The sequence below is a fragment of the Myotis yumanensis genome, unplaced genomic scaffold, assembly GCF_028538775.1.
Source record: "Myotis yumanensis isolate MYYU_CA2020_CCGP unplaced genomic scaffold, mMyoYum1.0.hap1 SCAF_7, whole genome shotgun sequence".
NCBI lineage: Eukaryota > Metazoa > Chordata > Mammalia > Chiroptera > Vespertilionidae > Myotis > Myotis yumanensis.
In genome coordinates, this window is record NW_027223758.1 from 15632887 (window position 1) to 15656282 (window position 23396).

The window sequence follows — 23396 nt, forward strand, 5'->3', positions numbered from 1 at the left end:
GCTTTTTATTTTGGAAGGGATGATCTCCAAATGGTATATATTTCTTCTATTAGATAATTATATCTTTAAAAGACATACTGTATACCAATGATAAGCTGCTTTCATTAGGGCTGGTACTGATTTTCTCAAGCAACTCTTATTTCTCTAGCTTGGCATTTTTGGTTCAATACTAATAGCTGTGGTTTATGAAACTTTGTGAAATTTCCATTATTTCTAAAAGCAATTCCCTATATAGTGACAAAATCAAACTACCTTTTAAATGTGGAACTTCATTTTCAAGAACTTAATAAACACTAGATTTACTGACAAGTCAGATTCCATTATTAGTGTACTTTACAAACTGGATATTTTTAAAAATATATTTTTATGGATTTCAGAGAGGGAAGGGAGAAGGAGAGACAGACAGAAACCTCGATGATAAGGAGAATCACTGATTGGCTGCCTCCTGCATGCCCACACTGGGGATTGAGCCTGCAACCCAGGCATGTGCCCTGACTGGGAATCGAACCATGACCTCCTGGTTCATAGGTAGATGCTCAACCACTGAGCCACCCCAACTGGGTATAAACTGGATATCTTGAAGTGATTATTAGTAATATCAAACCCATCTGACAGGTTAGTTGTGGTTTAAGACTCATTAGGAAAACCTGATGAGAGAACTTTTATCAGTTAGGCTCTCCTTATGACACACAATGTCCACATAAAATAGACTAAGTTATTTCATATTAAGTTTTTTAATGCCAAATACTGATTCAATAATTGAATTGCTTAAAATCTATCAAAACAAAGAAAATTTAAAAAATCTACCAAAACTGATATTGATATATGAGGTGAACACTAGCCTACTGCTTCAAGCACAATTCTCAACCTGAAATGCAGAGACATATACAGTAAATACCTGTCAAATATCTCCTCAATGTTAGCATTGCACAAAACAATAAAGGACAGAATAGGCCAAATTATTCTCTAATCTTGTCATAGTTCTTTTGTAAAATATATTTTTATTGACTTCAGAGAGAGGAAGGGAGAGGGAGAGAGAGATAGAAACATCAATGATGAGAATCATTCATCTGCTGCCTCCTGCACTCCCCTATTGGGAATGGAGCCCGAAACCTGGGCATGAGCCCTGACCAGGAATTGAACTGTGACCTCCTGATTCATAAGTCAATGCTCAACCACTGAGCATACCAGCTGGGCCATAATTATTTCTTTTTACAGGTAAAAGTTTATTAATAAATGCAGCAAATAATCAATGTATCCAACTATCAAAAATTGGAGCTTCTCTTTTAAGTAAGAGATATCAATAAATATAACCCAATTTCCTGATTCAGCTGTAAATACTGATACCTCCTTGATAATTACAAATTAATTTGTAACTAAGGTGGTACATCTTTAATGGGAACTGTAGGAGAGAAAAAGACTTTACATTAAACTAACTGAACCTCTTAGATTTGGAAAAACTGAGGGCATATCAGAAACATTTTAAAAATATGTATTTTTTTAAAAGCTATATGATCCACTCTAATCAGGTATGTGTAGAGCAAGCATGTCAAATTGCATGTGGCCTGCCAGCTGCGAGTTTGACATGCTCGGTGTAGAGATATGGTAGAACTTTTAGAATGACTAGCTCCTCATACAAAATAATACATGAAAATATGGCTTTGCTTCTAATTTGAAGGATTTTTTCCTACAAAAGAGCCATTTAATACATTCCAAAACATATAAAAACTATCAAAGACATTGCTCAATTAAAATGCCATTATATTCTAAAAAGTTTTAAACTCTGTGTAAGCAAGATGTACAAGTAAATTTGTTCAAAACATTGCCATTATTTTCTATGTCATGTAAAAATAATTTTAAAAACAAAAATTAAATTTCTAGTTCAAGCTCACAATCCTAGGGTGAGAGAGTTGTAACATACTAGGAAATTTTAATAGTTTACACGAATGGTATAGCCTAATGTTATTCTCTGTGACTGTAAAAACTAGTATTACAGCTGGACCCTAGAAAGGGTGGGAGCCTTCTAATTCTTGTTTTTTAGGAATCATTTCATTGAACTCATTATTACAATGACTTCAACAACAATAATGTCTTTGATACCTACTATTCATTCTCACATTGCATTAATAATCATGTTAATTTAAAATAATAACTGGTCAAAAACTAACACACTATTTTCAATCTAAAATATCTGAATCTCAGAAAAGGATGAATCAAGAGTTTTTATAGGAGTTAAATTACAAGAACTGCATTTTGTGATAAAAATATGAAAGGATGACTGTGTCACATAGAAATACAAAGTCATATAAATACACATATAAAATTATCATAAAGAGATTCAAAAGTAATTGAAGTGAATGTTCAAACAAAAAGCCTTTAGGACTGAAAAGAACTAAGAACCAGATTTTAGACACTGGTGAAATTAGCAAAAATATTAAAAATAATTAATCTGTGTTTCATCTCTATAGCAATTTCATTTCCTCTCTAGAACCTTAAAATTCGGTACAAAACACCAGTACCCTGACATATTTCTTTATTCCTTCCCAAATGCACAGATGATAATTTAAAGCTACTTCAAAAAATGAAGATTTTGTTCATTAAATTACACAACTGTTTTAAACTAATTACAAATGTTTCAAGTTTCTCATTTCTAAAAGGTACTTATCTTCTTTAGTATCAAGCAGAAAGTTGTATTTTCAAATACAGTTTGTCTTTATAAATAAATAAATTCATTACACATTAGAAATCTGTTTGCCACCCCAGAAAAACACTTCCCATTAAGTCCTCAGGCCCTTCTCTGAGCTTCAACAACAGCAAATCCCAACTCTAGGGAAGGCTCCTAGTGCAGAATTATTTTGCCAAATATCTGGCCCTACGGTTAACTAACCCATCAGAAATTTTGAACAGATACCACATTTTTGTCATAAAGCCAAGAAATCCTACTGAATCTTTTTGTTCATGAAAATTTTCTGTATCTGCACAGCCCATTTAGGTTTTCAGAGGTAAGTGGGCTGTGTGAAATTGCAAAAACCTAAACTATAAAAAAGTACCAAACAATATAGAACATGTACACCTTGTGTGTAAAATGGTAGATTTCCAGATGTATAGGACATCCCAGAAGAAACAGGTAACAGAGGTACGGGTGCCTCTGAGGAGGGAGACTGGGAGGATGGAAGACAGGGTGGGAGGGACATCTCTTCTCACTGTATTCCCTTTGAAAGCATTTGCTTTTTCTTCTGAGTGTTTTCTTTCCTTGTTTTTAAGAGAAAAGAAAACACTCCTTAGAAATACATTTTCTATGGAATCCAATTTCATCAATAGTATTCGATAATCTACTGAGTATAAACTTCTATCCATAATGTCGGCAGATAATAATTTGATGAAACCCATTTGATGAGAAGCTTTGATGAAACATTAATTGGATTTTAACTTGTCTATATAAATGTACATAGGCATCTTCCAAACCAGCGGTCACCAACCGGTGGTCCACAGACCACTGGTGGTCCGTGAGGTCTGAAAGGTTGGCGACCGCTGCTCCAGAGTACATCTATTTTTGGGATCATCTGCACACATCCAAAAAGTCCAGCATGGAAGTATATAATTTCTGGAACAAGAGACAAATAATTGATAGGGAGAAATATTAAACATTGTGGATCCCACCCCCCCTCTCCCCGGAACTGCTCACCAGTGAAGGGGTACCATTTAGGGTGTAAGGTTCCGGAGCAGTCAGAGAGTGCCTCTCTGCAGAGAGCCTCCAGATACGATCAAGTGCTGTTTGATTTAACATGGGAACCTTTCAGTACCTGTAGCAGAGCCCATCGTGTTGAAAAACAAAGTAAGCAACAACTTGTGGTATGTTAATACCACTTACGTGAGCTTCTATCCTGAAGTCCTATTAAAAAGCAAAAGAAAACAAACAAACAAAAAAGAACACAAAAAACTGCATGAGATAAAATGCATAGCCTGAAAACACAGTAAATAACAATCGTCTGGGGGAAGGGACTGTAATTATAAACACGTTTTCAATTTGGATAACTGATCAACTTGAAGATTAGGATCATGGGTTTCATTTCTGAAACATGCTTGTACTTGAAAAATAAAATATACTGGTTTGCAAGAGATGTGTATATCCACGGATGATACAACCACCACTATTACTTACTGAAGTGTCTCTGAGGAAAGTTTGAACTGAATGACTTTCTACTACTTTTTATTTAAGCTAACACAAGTAAACAATACTGAATTAAACCAAAACTTAAAACTCAAACTACAGTTTTCAGGATCCCAGCAACCACTTAAATACACACGTAAATGCTTCTTTGTGTATCACTAATGAAAAAAAAAAAAATAGGCAATTCCAGTGCAGGTGAAAATGAAGAACTAGCCCCAAGTGCTTCAAGATCAGGAAAGACCTGTAAAAATAGCATCATGTTAAAGTTGAAGCAATACTAATCTTGCTAAGTCAATACCTGATGACTGCAAACAATTCATGTAATCTTGTGTTTTGTTCTTTTAGTATTTTAAAGTACTTCTCTTCACACTTGCCTTGTAGATACATTCTTCCCAGAGGTGACCATACTAGTCCCACCCCCAAACCCAAGAGCAGACTCTTTGAAGTACAAAGGAAGAATGAAACAATGATTAAAACAACAAAAACAAAATCTCAGAGGGCATTCCACCCAAAGGGCTGAAATGGCACAGGAAAAGGATTAGCTAACACTGTCCTGCCTTCAAGACTTGTACTGTTAGGTTGTACTGAAATGATTGGCGTACTTACATCCTTTTCTTTTTTTAAACAATAAAATCTTGCTTTAAAAAGCACTTTCCTTGTTCCTTTTCTTTCTCCTGCCCCAGTCTCCAGAAAAACTTAAAAGTTGCAATGTCATTTTCCTTTTGTCATTATTTTTAACTGTAAGATTATCTTCAAACTTTAGTCAATATGCAGTGCACACTTCTTTTGTCTTAGCGTGTTCTGCATTTGATGGAGAGTTTACAATGTCTAAATTCTTTGCTATGCAGGTACATTTGCAAATGAAATGATGATAACGTGTTTGTTTTTAAAGAGAAACTACCATATTCACTTGATTTTTGCATCCATTTTATATTTTTTCCTCGAACAGGTTATATTTTCCCAACAATAACAAAAAGACACATTACGAACAGTTAGAAATATTTGTACTTTGGGTTTTTTTTTTCCCCTCTTCTTTTTGATCATGGGAGTGATAGGAGAATAATCCCTAAGAATGTGAGAGACAGGGAGAGAGGAAGGATGGGAGAGAGAGAGGGGGGAGAGAGAGAGCGAGAGCAAGAGAGAGAGAGAGAGAGAGAGAGAGAGAGAGAGAGAGAGAGAGAGAGAGAAGAGAAGAGGAGAGAGAGAGAAGAGAGAGGAGAGAGAAGAGAGAGAAAAGAGGAGAGAAAAGAGGAGAGAGGAAGAGAGAGAGAAAGAGAGAGAGAGAGAGAGGGAGAGAGGGAGAGAGAGAGAGAGAAGGGAACTGCAGAAAGCTGTAAAGAACTTTACAGGTGCAAATTGAACTTTGTAACATTTTAACAAATAAAAGTTATCCTCTTTGCCTTAACCAACCTCAACCTCCATCCCCACCGAGTCAAAACAGAATACTTACAAGTTAGCATCCGAGTGTTTGTGAGTGTCTCTCTCTGTGTTTTCTCTCTTCTTTGGATTTGGATACTTTGAGCTAATTGAGAAGTGCCCGTTTGGTTGCCCACAAAATGATGCTGAAGGGTCTAGAGATGCATAAATTAGGAGCCCTACAATGGCAAAGGACGGTATTGTACCTCTTCTCTTCATGCGCTCTTATGGTGGAACCCAAGAGCTTTTTTTTTTTTCCTTTTTTTTTTTTTTTTTTTAACACTTAAAGACGAGTAGATGATGTTGTGAGTGAGGGCGGCTTGGGGGGGGGGGGGGGGTAGCTGGAAAGGACAAAGCGAGCCCTGCACGCCCTCACCCCAATTTAGCACCAAATCTCCGGTCCGCAAGTATACCGGACTCGGCTACGAAGTCACTTTAGGAAATCAGGAGTCTGCATGGGCGAAGCTCGACGTCCTTCGCCTTCAGCCTGGACGCCGGCCTCGGGGTGTCTAATTCTGGTGCTGCGGGGCTGGGGTGACGGCCAGGGCAGAGGCGGGAGCATGCAGAAAGCAAAGGGGGTGCGTTCATCAAGAGACATCCAACTGCCCCCTTTCCCCTTTTTGCCTCCGTGATGGGGAAGGGGGAGAAGGGGCGAGAGAAAAAGATGCCAATGACCATTGTTTGCTCGTTTGGGCTGTTGCTCCGCCCCCCGAGTCTGTCGTCAACCTGGCGCGGGACTAAAACAAACCCCAGACCCGCAGCTCCGGGGGCTCGCGGCGCCTCCGACTGCTCCTCGCCGGCTCCGCGGCCGCGGCCGAGGTGGCGGCGACAGGCGGCCCCCGCATCGCGCCCGCGCCCGCCCCGGGGCCCCCTACCTGGCGGCCCGCCGAGCCATGTCGTTGAGCCCCAAGCAGACGACGCCCTTCTCCGTGTCCGACATCCTGAGCCCCATCGAGGAGACCTACAAGAAGTTCAGCGGCGCCATGGACGGCGCGCCGCCCGGCCTGGGGGCGCCCCTGGGGGCCGCGGCCGCCGCCTACCGCGCGCCGCCCGGTCCCCCCTCGCAGGGCCTGCAGCCGCATCCCATGGCGGGGCACAACGCGGCGGCGGCGGCGGCGGCGGCGGCAGCGGCGGCGGCCGCCACCTACCACATGCCGGCGGGCGTCTCGCAGTTCCCGCCCGGCGCCGTGGGCGGCTACTGCAACGGCGGCCTGGGCGCCATGGGCGAGCTGCCCGCCTACGCCGACGGCATGCGGGGCGGCGCGGCCGCGGGGGCCGCCGGCTGGTACGGAGCCAACCCGGACCCGCGCTACTCATCAAGTGAGCGGGGCCCGGAGCGCGGGACGGAGGACGGGCGGACGGCGCGGGGCCCGTGGGGGCCGGTGTCCGGGCGCGCGTGGGGCCGCGGGTCCTGGGCTCCGGGCCCGCGGCGCGCGGGACGTCCCGGGCCACGGCGGCGGGAGGGGGCGGGCGGGGGGCGTGCAGCCGGCCTCGCGCTCACCCGGCTTCCCCTTCGGGCCCCTCCCCAGTTTCCAGGTTCATGGGGCCGTCGGCGGGCGTGAACGTGGCCGGCATGGGGCCGCTGGCGGGCATCGCGGACGCGGCCAAGTCGCTGGCGCCCTTGCACGCGGCGGCGGCGGCGGCGGCGCCGCGGAGGAAGCGCCGCGTGCTCTTCTCGCAGGCGCAGGTGTACGAGCTGGAGCGGCGCTTCAAGCAGCAGAAGTACCTGTCGGCGCCCGAGCGCGAGCACCTGGCCGGCATGATCCACCTGACGCCCACGCAGGTCAAGATCTGGTTCCAGAACCACCGCTACAAGATGAAGCGCCAGGCCAAGGACAAGGCGGCGCAGCAGCTGCAGCAGGACGGCGGCCTGGCCCCGCCGCCGCCGCTGCCGCCGCCGTCCCCGCGCCGCGTGGCCGTGCCCGTGCTGGTCAAGGACGGCAAGCCGTGCCAGAACGGGGCCCCGGGCCCGCCGACGCCCGGCCAGGCCGGCCCGCAGCCGCCCGCCCCGACGCCCGCGCCCGAACTGGAGGAGCTGTCGCCCAGCCCGCCCGCGCTGCACGGCCCCGGGGGCGGCCTGGCGGCCCTGGACGCGGCCGCGGGGGACTACGGCGGCGGCGGCGGCGGCGTGCTCGGGGCCAACCTGCTGTATGGCCGGACGTGGTGACCGCGCGGGCGCCCTGGGCGGGGTCCTGCCCGAGGCCTGCGGGGTTCGCAGGACGTGGCGAGGATGGATGGAGGAGACGCACCCGCGCGGACTTCTGTGTCTGCGGCTATGGAAACGCGCACACGGGTCACGGAGGGGGGCCGTCTCGGAACCGCTGCTGCGGGCGGGAGACAGCAGCAGCCCCGGGACCGAATGATGTGACAAGCCAGGAGGCTCTGCGGTGGCGATCTCCTCCTTCCAGAAGTTCCAAATGATGCGAAAAGCTGGCTGAGTCCACATCCACCACATTCCTAGCCAAAGCTCTCTTGAGTTTTAAGTGTTGGAAACTTTGTTGGTGTTTGTAGTTCTAAAAATCAACCCAGCTTTAACAATGAATCTTTTTGAAAGTGGAATTTATCTTGGGAGATTAATTTTTGAAGAGCACCCCCCCGCCCCTTAAGTGCAATTTCATTGATGTTGGAAAGTAAATTGGTGGATCATGCACATAGAAACATTATTACAGAGGAATTATTAAATGGAATAAAAATAATCAAAACACTGCTTATATGGATTGATAGAGCTTTTTAAATTTAATGCTGATTTTAAAATGTTTTGATCATTATTTGGCAAATGAGTGTTTGCGTATTACCCTAAAACAGGACCCCCTTCCCACCCCCAGCCATGCGGTTCATCGTGGAGGGTTGTAAACTATTTTTTATATGGAATCTGGTCTCCCCAAATCAACTGATAAAATAAATAGACCCATTCTTTTGTAGACATATTACTTACTCTTTCTAAGATATTTGCTTGTCTGATTTTGAATACCTTCATTAAATGCTAGGGAAAGCAAACAAAATTGCTAAAATTGACATCAATTTATATTTCAAAGCATGCCAAGAAGAAGGAAGAGAATAAGGTAATTTATTGAATTGTAGCCAGGATGTAAAGAATAAGTAACTAAAATTTGTATAATTTTTCCATCATATTAGAACTTAACAGGGGTTGCACACCGATTTTGTTGGTGTTTTATTGTACAAATGTATTTACTCTTTAATATGCCGATTTATATTTCCTATGTTCAATGGATATTTAAATATAACAAAAGAAACTTAAGTGCTTTCTTGTGAAAGTCAAGTGGTCATTTCTTTTTCACTGAGTTATATAGGTTTGGTTTTGTTTTTTATAATAGTTGACATGATGTTACAATACATCTCAATTAACGTATAATTGGAATAACTGGTGTTGGAGTAAAAATACTAAAAGAAAGCTAAAAAATCATGAACTTATAACATTAATGAAAATTAAAAGACATAACATGGATAAAGCATGATTTATAAATGATCAAAACAGTTACCAGGGAACCCAGTCCTCTTCTACATGTGAAGAACTACAGTGTGAGGTTGAAACATTTTATTTCACTTCAGTTTGTTTTCGTTTTTTCTGAATGTGCAAAGTGAATCCTTAGGAAGGTGTTTTAGCAGTTAAACGTGCACTTTTTCTAAACTATATTTTGTATAGTAAATAACAATAAACTCCAGACATTTTCACAGATGAAAAAAAAAAAATACTAAAGCAGCAAGGGAACCAGCCTTTATCAAGGGGCTGTGAATGCATTTTTGGAAAATGAGAACTAATTTTTAAAACATCTTACATAAAAATAAATAACTTAAACAAGAAATAGTATGAAATGGTGCAATATGCTTACAAAAATATTCACCCAATTCAGGTTTTTGCAATGTTGATGGAATTGCCTTTCAAAATGTTAACTAAGCAAGCATAACTATTTCTGATGTGCTTTGATTCCCTCATTGTACCAAAATTCAAAAAAAATTTGCTTCATTTACATCGTTTGAGATATATATATTTAAATGTATAGAAACAGCCCCAAATGCAACAGAAACAGTAGCTTATGGACTAAGGCAGTGGTTCTCAACCTTCTGGCCCTTTAAATACAGTTCCTCATGTTGTGACCCAACCATGAAATTATTTTCATTGCTACTTCATAACTGTAATGTTGCTACTGTTATGAATTGTAATGTAAATATCTGATATGCAGGATGGTCTTAGGTGACCCCTGTGAAAGGGTCATTCGACCACCAAAGGGGTCTCGACCCACAGGTTGAGAACCGCTGGACTAACGGCTCCAAGTAACATAACATTAGAAAATAAATCTTCATGGACAGTTTTTTCCTTTATAATTTATTTCCGGAACAAAAAATCCCTTAGACTAAGTGAACTCTGTATCAAAAGATCATTAAGAAGAAACAGCCTCTTTATACAATATTTTCTGAAAGTGTGTTTGGTACAGGCATATCTTTTCCTTTCAGCATTCTGTTAAGTAGGAAAGGACCCAAGCCACAGTAATTGCTGCAGAGGGCTTCACATTCTACACCCCGAAACTACTGAGCTTATGTGTGTGTGCACATCCTGAAGTGAGGATAAGGCTTGATTCTTGAAACATGAAAATTAAAAAGCATGTTTACTCTAGAACTCCACATTCTGATTAATGCAAAACAAGAACTTTTTTCCTTTTGCAATTAGTGCTTTGCAGATCTTTTGTAAAAACCAGAACAGCCAGACTAGGTGAAACTCATTAACTGGAGAGGAGGATAAGTGTCTTCAGGACCAAGAGGGAGGGTCTGAGTGGAACAAAGCCCCCTCGAAGTTTAGCAGAGGCCACAGCCGAACTCGATTTCAGAAATGCTAGCTGCACATGGGACATTTTCCTAACTGTTTTGGGGGTTTTACAACAATCTAACTTATCTTTTCTAATTGAGACACAGGAATCAAAACCCAGAATCAAATTGCACGGAGGAAGAACCGCAGGGATTGCAGGTACTTCTCAGTAATCTGTGTTGGGATGTAAATGCAAGTGTTATGTGTGTGAGAGTGTGTGCAGTGTTGAAGTGAACAGGAAGGGTGTTTTGTATATGGAAGGGTGGGGGTGTAACCCAGTTGTCTTCTATTTAAGGCTTTGCTTAGAACAAGTAATCAATCAGAGTTTTATCAACTGATGTTGTGTTCAAACTCATTCTGCTGGCGACTGTTTACTTTCAGTTTAAAGCAAATCAGAGACCCAATCCTGCTCACTAAAGGCAGGCAGCTTCCAAACACTTGCTTTGTTAGCTTCGTTGAATCCTGATGATTTAGAAAGACTTTTAGAATAAATTTTTGGACCACAATCACTTAAGAAACCAAAGATTGCATTTTTAGGTACGAATTTGTGCTTAAGAGAAATTTATGGTGGCAACATAAACTTCAGATATAGTTCAAAGTGAGAATGATATTGCCCAACTGTGTAACACAATACTACCATGTGTGGATAAAAACCTGCATCTAAATTATTTCACTTCGGTTTTTAAAAATACTGCCACTTGCTATGCCCAAACCCAATGAGACAGAAATCTAGGATAGATTTTATTAAGAAAATAAATAGCTTTTTACTGCTAGTGAGAACTGATGAGAAGACTCAAAAGACTATATGCTCGAGTAGGAACTGGCTCTCCAGTGCGTAGAGAGAACTGTGATTTCAAGATCACTTTGATTTCATTGTTTTTAAGTTAGGAGGTAATGGAAGCTTATGGGAGAGGTTTTGGGGGTTCGTTTGTTTTTTACCTGCCATTGAGTGAAAGGCGATTTTGTTTTAAATGCCATGTAACCTAGTTTCAGCAATTGTTTGGGTGACTTCTCTAATACGACTTTAACCACTAATTTGCTTACCTCTAAGTTGTGCAAACTATTTTGCAGTAGTGAGTGGCTATATTTGATTTTCACACAAAAATCAAAGCGTGTTCTCTCTTGGCCTTATTTAATATGGTATCGGGAAACAAGCAGCGCAAGCAAAGCATTCAATTCACCCCTGAGTGGAGGGGAAATTCTATCAGTTTATTGACTTCTTTCCTGGTTAGAATTAGTAGAGCAGTCAATCGCCAGGAGCAGTCTGGCGGGACCTCCGCCCCCCGACCCTCCCCGGAGTGGGCAGGAAAGAAGCGTCCGACGAGCGCGATGGAGCCAGGCAGCCGCTCTGGCGGCTGGGAATAAGGAATCCTAGTGAATTCTCCGGAGAATGCACACAATTCGATTTTTAAGCATAGCTAAATTCGGTTATGTTCAGACTAAGAACACAGCAGCCTCGGAAGGGAGGACAATCTCCGCTCTTCCCTTTCAGGTTCGGTGCATTCGTGCCGGGAGCTGAGATGAAACCGGTTAGATTGAGAAACTGCGGCGCCGAGTCCCGGAAGCCGAGAGGTGATGCTGCAATGTCCTGCTTGGGCCTGGTGGCGGCCGGGACACACGACCACCCCAAGGGTCGGAGATCTGAGCTTTCCGGCGCCCACCCTGCTCCCCGCCGGGCTCCCGGGGCTGCGGCGGGACGTCCGACCGGCGGGTCCGCGGAGGGAGGAATCGAGCCAGGGCGTGGGGCACGCGCCCCACGTGCGCCGAGTCCGTGGGCTTCCCAGCCCGGCCGGGAGGGTGACCGGGCCCGCAAAGCAGGACCTTATTTCTGAAGAGCCGCACCTCTATTCCCACTGCACCAGGCTCACAGCTCCCCGACGCCACCACCATCCCGCTGCGAAGTCGCCGTGCCCTGGTGGCGGTGCCCCCGACCTCCAACGCATCCAACCGACAACGTGCACTTGGGACCTCCAGCCACACCCCCAGCGTGCTGCCACCCAACCCCCACCTTGTCCCGCGTCATCGAACTAAAGTTAACCTACCGGTCATTACACCCAATTTGCCTTTGTAACGCTAAATGGCAATTTAATAGTCATTTGTAGATGGCTTTGTACTTTAATGTGCATTACCTCATTTGATCTTGACGTAAAGGGAGGACCACTGCTCAGTAAGGGCCCTTAGCGCCACAATAAAGTCAGGCCCTTTCCAGGTTCTAAGGTCTTTAAGAATCTTTAAAGACTCTCAAAAACTGTGCCCTACTTAAAGGTAATATAAAGGAGTACAGTTAATTATTTAAAACTGGTCTGTTAACTTTATTTACATCTGAATATGGAGGGGAATGTTTATGGCTTTAAACATTGCATTTAAAGTTCTCAAAAGCTTTCGCTTGTTGAAGTAACAGGACATTTTCTGAAACACTCAAAGATGGGGACAAGTTGGGGAGAGATGGAGGTAGAATAAGGAGAAGGAAGCCCGGGTGAAGGAATGGGGGAGGCTGAAAGTGGAGGGTTCAGCTATTGGCAGATGTCCTTCAGGGCACTCCACCTGTTACTGGGAATCCAGCCTCAATTTTTCCATCAGGCTTTTTGCTTAGGCGTCTTCAAAAGGACACTATACATATTAATTTTAAAATTTAATTTGTTTTGAATAGTTACATATAATTGTGGAAAAGCCAAGTCCAAACGGAATTATTTTACAGACACACACAATAGCTTGAAACAATGCTAAACTAAACCAAAACTGAAGGTTGGAGAAAATACAGGTTCTGTAGAAGTGTGTGAGCTTTGGGTACCTATGAAGATATACAAAATAAGACATTTATATAAGCTCCTTTGGAATATGCAATGCTTAAGTGGCTATATGTTTTTAATATCTGGAAGAGAAATTTAATGGAAGGCATTGCTATCATTTTAATGTATTGTGAAGGGAATACATAATGGTTGTTAATTCCCAGTTGAGAAACTTTGTCTCAACAGTAAAGGATCCTGCTCTATTCACCCATCACCAGCAATGAACCCAATAGCTTCAAAATACCTTCTTCTTTAAGATTAAGGTGAGATTCTTAACACATAAAATAAGATGAACAACTGTGCTTTAGTTGAATATTAAAGCAAAAATATCCTAAGTCAGCAGGTCAAAGAAAAATCTTATTTTACAACCTTAGGCTAGAATGGAAAGAAGGAAACAAAGCAGCAAGAATCTTTATAATGTATCTGAATTTGTTGTGGCGATCAAATTAAAACACATATGGAAGTGTTGTATGTAAACTCCAAGCATTAATTTAAGGAATTATAGTGTGCTTGGTAGCAAGGAAAAAAAATGAGTACAAATTGGAATCTATTATGAAGTAACGCTAAAAAAATATGCTAAGGAGCATACACTATTTACCTATAAATTAAACTTCTCACTTTCCAACTTTTCTTAAAATTTTTAAAGTCCTTAAAATTGATACAGGAGTCTACATGAAATCTGTAAAATGTAAATAACTTATTCTCACAAAGATTTTATAGTTAGCAAAATCAGAAGCTGACAGACGTAGTAACATATGCGTTGGCTGGGTGGTCTTGCTGAGCATATCATGTTAACATCTATTCTTAACTGATTTTCTTTTGACATCTAATTGGTAGAAATGAACTGTTTTCTGAAAAACTAATTTTAGAAAAACCAACATGCTTGGCCAAGATTTTCAAAGTTGGAATACTCTAAAAGAATAAGAACACAAGAAACCAGAATTTTAAAATTTTGTTTGTTTTTACTAAAGTCCAGAAATTTCCGTAAGACAAGTACATTCATGAAATGTTTCCAAAGAAATACTGAACAATATATACTCTAGTTGGCTGAGGGTTCCAGCTTAAGAGTTCACACCTAATTCTTGTGCATTAAAAATCAGCATGGATCTTAGATGATCTAGAATTCACTGTGGTTTGAAATCCACAGCTGGTTTGATTTTTAACCATAATGAAAAACCAATATTCCTATTCCATCAAAATGTTTTACAAGCAATAATAAATTCAGATCCACTGTATTATGCAACACACATCTTTGGAAAGCAACATAAAACAGTGAGATCAGATCAGTAGAAATATACAGTTAAAAGAAATACACAAAGTACTGCAGTTTTCTTAAAAACTACTACTTGAGAAAGAAATCTTTCCACAAATAGCATAAAACTGTAGAATGATGAAAGGATTTGGGAAAGCTTTACAAAAGCCTAATTCCAATTGTATCTTCCTGAGGGTGGTGGCAAAGGGTACTTCCTTCCTTCTCTGGGATATCCCTGAAAATAAGCAAAAGAAAGAGTTTATTTTCTGGATTAACACCCCTGCAAAAAAATTAATTTTTCAGCTATATGGAAAAATATACCATAAAGAAGGTAAATATGTCTTAAAGGTCTATCACATAGAAGGTCTTCATTTATACCAAGCTTGTTGCAAAGTGGGACATTAGTAATAGCACAAATGCTATTACTGACAACTAACCAAACAAGCCTTATCAAGCAATTTAAAAATTCCTTACAATCTACACAAATGAACTATACAGAGTTAAGTGTTTGTGTAAAACCCTTTAAGTTCTCAATCTTCCCTACCACCCCCAGCAGGCCATATTGTGGTCAGGTAGTAGATGTAAGCTTCATCTTTAGATAGATTTACACTAGGAAAGTCAATTTGCTTAACCAAGGTAAGAAGTCAGTTAAGGCCTAAATACCTATGAATTTTAGGGTGGTTTTGATTTTTTTTTAAAGCTATAAATAGTAGAACACTAAGTAACATATTAGGTTATTACATAATTACTAGGAACATTCCTAATATCTCCTAGGTATGCTTGCAAATAATATTTCTGTAGACCCTTGAAAGACACACTGTAGGCTAAGGCCTTGTGGTCATCTAAATTTCACTATAATTTAATAGTGCTTCAAAAATTGTTTTGTTTTTTTTTTAATAAAAATCAGTGAGAAAGAGACTGAGAAAAAGGAGATACTAAAAGATTTATAAATTCACCAAGTGGTTTTGATCTCCTGTCAGGGGTAGGGAACGTCTGGCCCGAGGACCACATAGGGCTCGCAAAATCATTTGGTCTGGCCCTGCCAAGGCATTAGGGGTGAGTTAATTAAATGTTTGACCAAATATAGCAGGCTAGTTTTTAAGCTGATAATTCTATATAGCCTGAGAATGATGTTATAAATATCCAAATGGCCCTTGGCAGAAGAAAGGTTCCCCACCCCTGTCCTAAGTGAATAAGAATTCCACCTCCTGTAATAGCAGAGAGCTCCTTAAAAGGGAGATCTCCTCCTCCTAAGGAGGCACGAAAGAAATGAACTGGGTTCAGAAGTTCCCAGCTTTGCTGCCAAACTGCAAGTGTTTAGGGTTTCAGTTTCTGACTGGGAAAATGACGTGAGTGGACTAGACATTCTCTAAGATGTCTTCTAGTTGTAAGTATGCCCTTGTTTCAATAATACTCATTATTTAGATTATCTAGTCTCAATCTATGATATGGTATTTAGAGGTTTTCAAAGTAAAATTCTACAAACTGAGTCTAATAAGCTAACAAAATTCTCTCAAAAGACAATTAAGATGATTGTTTTCTTGTAAAGTGAACAGAGACACTAAGAAACAGTGTAAAAAAGACTTTTCTTAGCTATCAGAATAAGGGACACATAGTAAGACCTTGAGTTATAAAATTAATATTCGAAGCATTGCAAAAGGCCTGAAGGCAACACCAGGTAAGCAATTTGAAATCACTTTGCATCACCAAAGGTGCCAAACTCCACAAACAGCACACACTCTGAGCCACAACACTCTGATCCTGTTATCTGGCAAGAATTTGATGACAAAAAAAAGAAAAGAATTTGATGACAGAGCATGTAAATACCGGACAGGGTATCAAATGGCTGGGGGACAAATAAAATGAAGCTTACATTTACTAAAGGTATCTAGGAATTATTATACTCATTCAATGTATAGCTGTTTACATTTGGTAGAAAAATATGTGGAACATTTTTTTTTATGAAGGAGAGATTTTTTCCATGAGGAGAGATAACAGATACATCAAGACCTAAGACTTCTAAGATAAATATACAGTTGAAAAGATAGATTCCTGCTTTCATTTTTCTAGGAAATTATCATCTGTTATGAGAGACTTAATTTGTAGTAAAACAAAAGGCAATATCCTTAAAGGATAAACAAGGTTTCTGGTAACTGACCACATTTGTGTTCAAGGTCACTGATTGCTATGATTAAAAGAGCTTTTGCTCTGGAAAACTGTTCAGCATCTTCAAGGTATAATTTACTTAGTGAGGCAGATACTTGCCTTATATACATTTTTAATGAGGGACCCAAGTTTAGCTAAGCCAGCGGTTCTCAACCTTTGGATTGTGACCCCTTTGGGGGTCGAACAACCCTTTCACAGGGGTCGCCTAAGACCATCGGAAAACACATATTGAATATATAATTACATATTGTTTTTGTGATTAATCACTATGCTTTAATTATGTTCAATTTGTAACAATGAAAATACATCCTGCATATCAGATATTTACATTACGATTCATAACAGTAGCAAAATTACAGTTATGAAGTAGCAACAAAAATAATTTTATGGTTGGGGGTCACCACAACATGAGGAACTGTATTAAAGGGACACAGCATTAGGAAGGTTGAGAACCACTGAGCTAAGCTAATCTATCAATATCTTATCCAGAAATGTTTTCAAGAAAATATGGAGTCCTGAGAGGCATGGCTAAGTACACAGTATGTTTTTCATCCCACAGCCCACGCCATATCACCTGTCTCCCTCCACGATCATCGCGTCTGGGTGGATACCCGCCAGGCCCGGCTAGCATCTGGTACTGGTTTGGCTGAAAGCCTGCATTTTGGGTCTGGAGCATCCGGTTCCATGGCAGTAGAGGTTCAGCCCCACCACCTCTGTGGAAAAGCATCATGTGTGCATTACAAGTCAAGCATGTATCATTTTTGCAACCCAATTTTGCTGCATTTGTCATATGGGATATATGGAATCAAAGTGGCCTTTGTATCCCTCATATCCAGTATAGTCTAATGTTTCATAAAGTATCAGCATTTATTAAAGAGTGTTTAAAACTTAAGCGATTCAGAAAGGCCTGACTTAGAAAAAAATATTCTGTTCATTTACAATTGTGAAATTTCCTTTTTAGTCATGTAAAGATTTGGACCAAGATCTCCAAGTTGGCTACATTTAAGATGCTATCCAAAGAGTAAACATGTACAAGACAGGAGAATGAGGCTTTATTTTTAAAAATGTCCAGACTCATTCTTGGAGTCCATTCTTTGTAGTTAATTGCAGGTTGCAAATGAATTCTTACTGCTGAGTATTTTGAATCCAGGGTAGGGGACTTGGCTGTTTTTTCCCATCCATTATTCTGCTCAATATGTCAGAAGGTCTGATCGGGAGGAAACCTTTTCAAGTTCTATTGATGCAGCTCTCAATTGACCACGGTGACCTAGCAACATGAGCACTAATTGGCATGGGCTGACTGGCATTTGGTGTACAGTTTACATGGGAACACAAATTCAACAGCTTTTATAACCCAGTTTGCCGGCCCAGATTACTAGTCAAAAGAAATGTTTTAATTGTCTTCAAGTGCCTATTTTAACTTTGCAAATACAAAGCAACAGGTATGATGTATGAAATCATAATTTAAATTAATACACAATGTAGCAAAGACATCTTTCCAAAGGCAATCACCATTTAAAACAAAACTTTCGCCTTGAAACATTTTCCTCAACTCCAATTTTATAGAACAAAAGCAAAATAAAAAAATAAACAAAAGCAAAATTCTCCAGTATATTTTAACATTAGAAGCTTTGGGACCATTAAAGATGTTAGGAGGAATTACAATAAACTTTAAACTTGCTAAAGCACTGACAACCTGGAATAAGCTTATAACTGTATCAGCATATGAATTTTACCTCCTGGGTCTTAGGGGAAAAAGCCCAAAGTTGGGCTCATTGGATAATGCATTCTTCTCACAGCTATTCAAGCCTAAATCAATCCTCTCTACCCGCCCCAATCTCCTCCCTTCACTTGGACTTGCCTTATTTTTTTTAAAACACCAAAGATGATTATTTTTGTGTGATAGCTTAAAGAACAGCTCTCTGAAGAACTCTAAAAAGGTCAATGCTATTCTTGACAGTTAGTGTTGAAAGCAGGGCTCTTGCTGTAAGTGAATCCAAATAAAATAAATCTACTTTTCAGAAAGAATATGCATATATTCAGGGCCTTTAATTATTTTTTGGGTTCATTATGAACACAAATGTATTTTAGCAAGGATGCTTCATCTGTTTAGTAGTAATAGCTCCGTGTGCAGAGACAGGAATGGTCTCTTCTGGTCTCTGCAGGAGTGAGGGGGTAAGGTTTCTGCTGTGACCAAAGAGGCTCATCAAAACTGGGCCATTAATGCAAAACACACACACCAAAAATGCAACTCACACATTGTAGTAACTGTAATCAATTGTTCTTAGTTTTACAATGATAAAAATCACTCAACTGAGTTACAGGTAAATCTGTTAGTAAGAATCACATAACATTATATAAATGTAATTTTATATTATTTTGTTTTAAAAATAGGTTAAGAACAAAGCACAGTTTAAAAACAAAGTTCTCCTTTTTGTTTGGAATTACTAATTAAAATGTTGACAAAGGTAAGTTTTATAAAATAATTTAATTAAAATTAAACAGAATGAACAAGGTAAGAGGGGCACAGAGGCATGCATGTTCTTCATTTTTGCCCTTTACTGGCAGAAAGGTTTTTATTTTCCACAAGCTTTATCATATTTCTATACTAATTATATTAACTGATAAATACAAACTGAAATTTGCCTTGGAAAATACATACTAAATATGAGATAGAAGTGTTGAGGCTAACATACTTTAACTTTTAAAAATTACTAGCTACTGATTGAGGCAGCAATTTCACATCAGAGATGGCAACAATATTCTTAAGTACCTAATTACTGCTTTGCAAAGTAGCTGGCAATGTAAAGTAATGACTCCAATTTGGATGTTTTTAATTTATACAAATGGCAATCAGAGTTTTTAAAGCTTTTCCATGACTAACTAAACTTAACACCCGTAAGTAAAAGACTAAATGGCCACTTTAAATATGGCTAGAAAAGACAAGCCTCCATTGGCAAGAACATAAATAATGGGGCGGAACTCAAGTGATGCAGAATGCTGGACATCTCTGCGTGTATCATTAGGTTGTTTTTGTGTGGGGAGGCAAGGGGTGTGTGTGTGTTCCTGTTGTATTTTTTCAGTGAAATGAATATATAAATTATAAATACTATCTCAAAGTAGGAAATAATTTAAAAGAGTGTAGTTTAGAAAAATATGTACACTGAAAATTTTCTTTTCCATAGGGTTCTCCTACTGTTTACTACTTGTGACATCTTAGCAAAGTCAAAGTGACTATGAGTTTATACTTTCCCCTCTGTGTCCTAAGGCTGGGAGGATGAGAATGACAAGTGTTACCACAATGAGTGACAGACTGTATTTGCTAATAAGCTAATGAAGTTTTTAGGATGACTGAATCCAAACTCTCTTTATGAATAAATGATGTATTTCTTAAATGACCATGGTTTAAGACATAAAACAGAACTGTATTATGCTCATATCAAAGTTTTGTTTTAAGGCCTGGTTTTAAGTTTCTGACTAAAGCTAAACCAAAAATGCCCCACAAAACTTGTCCTTAATCTGCTGAGTTCACAAAGTTAGTAAGGATAATACCAACACTTGGCTAGGACAGAAAAAACAAAAAATATGATGGACACCAGGACAGTGGTAATAACCTGAGGAAAATGTTTAATGTGTAGAAGAAGGAAAAGCTACTGGGAAAGGAAGTATGCCTCAGAAGTGGAAGGAGATCCTTTACATCCTTTGAAGTTCCTATGGCTTCACTGTAATATGCTCGGAGTAAGTATTCTGATGAGCTTTGTTCAAGTGAAAAATTTCTTAGTAAAGAACGGTACAGAAGGAAGACCTTAAGTAAGCTACTGAACTTCCGTGTGAATTCATTCTTTTCCTCCTCTATAAAAATAACAGCATCTTTAAAGGGTTGCTAGGAGGAATAAGTGAAGGCATGTTTTTAAGAGCATGTTAGCACAGTGCTGACATTTTTGTGAGCAGATGATAAATGTTAGCAATTATTAATAATATGAGAAAGAGGAAAGAAACAAAGTTAGGAAAGCAAGTCTTAAAATCAAACTTGACAAAAGTAATCCAGAAAGACAGTTATTTAAAAAGAGATCAGCTCTTATATGCTACTATGTAATTTAGAAAAAATTTACCCTTTACTCATTTGATTTGTTTGGAAATGGTACAACCCTGAGGATATAGAAATAGTACATCCAGTGTGCTTTGAGCAATTATATTGAAAACAAAACAAATACAGGTATTATCAGTTGTCTTAAATTTAAAACGCAGCTTGCAATAAGTAGTTGATACTATTAATAAACAATTGAATAACATGATTTATCTTTTTGAAGAAAATAATGAAGTTTTAGAGTCTTTTAGTCTTTAGTTTTCTTAAAAGGGGTGCAGCATTTACAACCCTGTTCATAACAAAACACTTTTCATTTTAGATGTGAACAGATCAGACTGATAAAACGCTAATGGAACAAAACAGATTAGAATTAGGAAGGCAAAGAAGGAAACCTTACTATGACAGAGCTTAACTCGTTTTAGCACTAACTGAGGCAGCACACCAGCATGAAATGATACATTTTAAAACTGTCCTTTTAAAAATTATACTATAGCTGTTAATATAATTATCCTATAGCTGTTAATATAATTATTCATAACATGCCTAGTTGTCTTGTCATGTAGAGACCACCTGACTTAGAAGCACACAACTTATCAATGAAAAAACACATGTCAAACATCCCTTGTTATTAAACCATGTCACATTCTTCGTAGTCCATGGTACTTATTAGACTGCAGATCCCATAATCCTCTTCTGAGTCCCTTCTGCGTTTAATTCAGTTCAGTCTTAAGTAGTTAAAGAAACTGTTTTCAGTGGCAACTAATAACTACTGACCTACAGTGACACTGCCCTACAATAGGCTTGTCAGCCCTGAAAAAGTTGTACAAAGAAGCTGATTAGGACTTCAAGAGGTTTGCAGCAAGAATCAATGGTTGGTCTGTACTGTGCTGCATTACCAGCCCAGAAATGATAAAAGTGGAACACCATTAGTTATGCCTCATTAAGCTGCACAACCCTTCTAAAAAGAAATTTGTTTAGCCTTACCAAAACCTAATACAATTTTAAGCTCTCTGTGTTGCATTTTCCAGGGCATTTCAAAAGCTTCAATAAAATAAAGGCCAAGGACCAAGAAAAGTAGGAAAGTATATAAACATGAGCCTTTTACTTCAATGTGTTAACCATCTATTTTCCTAAAGAACAGGCACAAGAGAAACTGTTTAGGGGAAGAAAGTATATTTCAAAACAGAAACCTCACATGTTGAAGTGAAAAAATATTTAAAAGTGATGTTGCTTTATTATTACCTGTCAAATCTTTGCTGCTGGAAAAGGGGAGGAGGCCCTCGCCAGGAATCCTGGGGCCTCATATCTGAAAAATAAACAGGGAGGAGTTAAACAGTTTTTTGTGTTGTTGGTTTTTTTTTAAATAAGTAATCACTATTTAGCTACCCACATATTTTATAATTAACTCTTGCGAAAATCTGAGACAATATAAACTAAGTAAACTAGCATATTTACACAGACTGGAAATGTAAAAAGATACTAAACAGGGTCAGTAAATTCATTTTGTTATTTTTCCTTCAGTAACAAAACGCAGTTTTACTAACTTTGGTCATTAAATTCACACATTTCTCTCTCTTGCTATTTATGTGTGTGTAAAGATATACATATATTTTTTACATTTATATTTTAAATGCTATGCTAAAGGAATGGATTAGGTTTTCCCCCACAAATACAAATTTAATGTATAGTAACTTTTAATAGAAATCCTGAAATTTGCCTCGTAAATGTGTAAACTGAAAAGGAACCCAGACTTACCTAGCTATCATAACATAGAGCGGAGAGCACACAATTTCTCTAGCATGAGCCAGAAAGACGAGTTAATAAAGGAACCACCCACTTTTCCATTGTTTTCTGACAGTCAAACCTCTTCCCCTAACACCAAACTGAACTAGCAACATCTAGCTATAAGAAACAATTAAATGGCTACTCTCCTCAACATAAGTGGGATTAAAGGAACACTCCCTAACACTGGTCAGCAGGAGAGGTTAGTAGCTCAGGAGGTTGGTATCAACCAACCGCCACTCTGGTCTCCAGTCTTGCAGTCACCTCGCACCCTTCAGCAGGGTCTGTGTGTGACCTAATTAAAACAGCTGGTTCCAGGAGTTGTCTAATGAGTTCACTTGTAAGGACAGTAACCTCCTCCAGACTCTTGAGACCCAAGGGCAACAAGGCTTACCGTAATGTATTCAGACTCACAGTTTAATGGAAACACAAACTAGAAACATGCTTTTCAAAATTACTTTCTTGAAGGAAAGAAGAAATGAAATCTTTCTTTAGATTTAGAACCCCCACCCCCAAATGCAATCTGGGTTTACTTAAAAAAAAAAAAAAAGAAAGAAAAGTGAAATTGTGTTTTAAAAAGCCCCTGCAAAGGAGAATATGGAACAAAGTAAAGTACCTGGCTGCTAACAATAATTCCAGTGTGAGACAACTGGCTATTTCTGCCCCGGGCTTCCTCCTACCTCAGCTCCCTGACAATGCTAGCCTGAAACAAGTGTCCTAAATGGACAAGCTACACCTGGGGGAGCAGCCGTGACAAACACCATCTGCAGCCCCATAACCTGCTGGCCCTAGGTCCACGGAGCCAAACCCACCATATGTCTCTCTTGGAAAGGAACGGAAAAGCCTTCATCATTATTATTTCCAAGAAGAATCCTATTCTAAACTGAAAGAGAGGTGGCATCTCCAGTTAA

At 39.9% G+C, this 23396-nt stretch overlaps 2 protein-coding genes across 3 annotated transcripts in view; one reads left to right on the top strand and one right to left on the bottom strand.

Annotated features, from left to right (window-relative positions):
• The first annotated feature begins 6480 nt into the window (after positions 1–6480).
• On the top strand, positions 6481–7754 carry NKX2-4 (NK2 homeobox 4). The gene is made up of 2 exons (XM_070421421.1): positions 6481–6907; positions 7117–7754. Exons 1-2 carry the CDS (start codon positions 6481–6483, stop codon positions 7752–7754), a joined length of 1065 nt encoding a protein of 354 aa, XP_070277522.1.
• A 5278-nt stretch (positions 7755–13032) lies between these two features.
• Positions 13033–23396, bottom strand: part of XRN2 (5'-3' exoribonuclease 2) — a 74996-nt gene continuing 64632 nt past the window's right edge. For both annotated transcript variants that reach the window (XM_070419822.1, XM_070419820.1), the window contains 3 exons: positions 21946–22009; positions 17191–17329; positions 13033–14685 (listed from right to left, as the gene is read on the bottom strand). In XM_070419822.1, the coding sequence (XP_070275923.1) occupies positions 14620–14685; positions 17191–17329; positions 21946–22009 (269 nt within the window). In that variant the 3' untranslated portion in view covers positions 13033–14619. The remainder of the gene's footprint in view (positions 14686–17190; positions 17330–21945; positions 22010–23396) is intronic.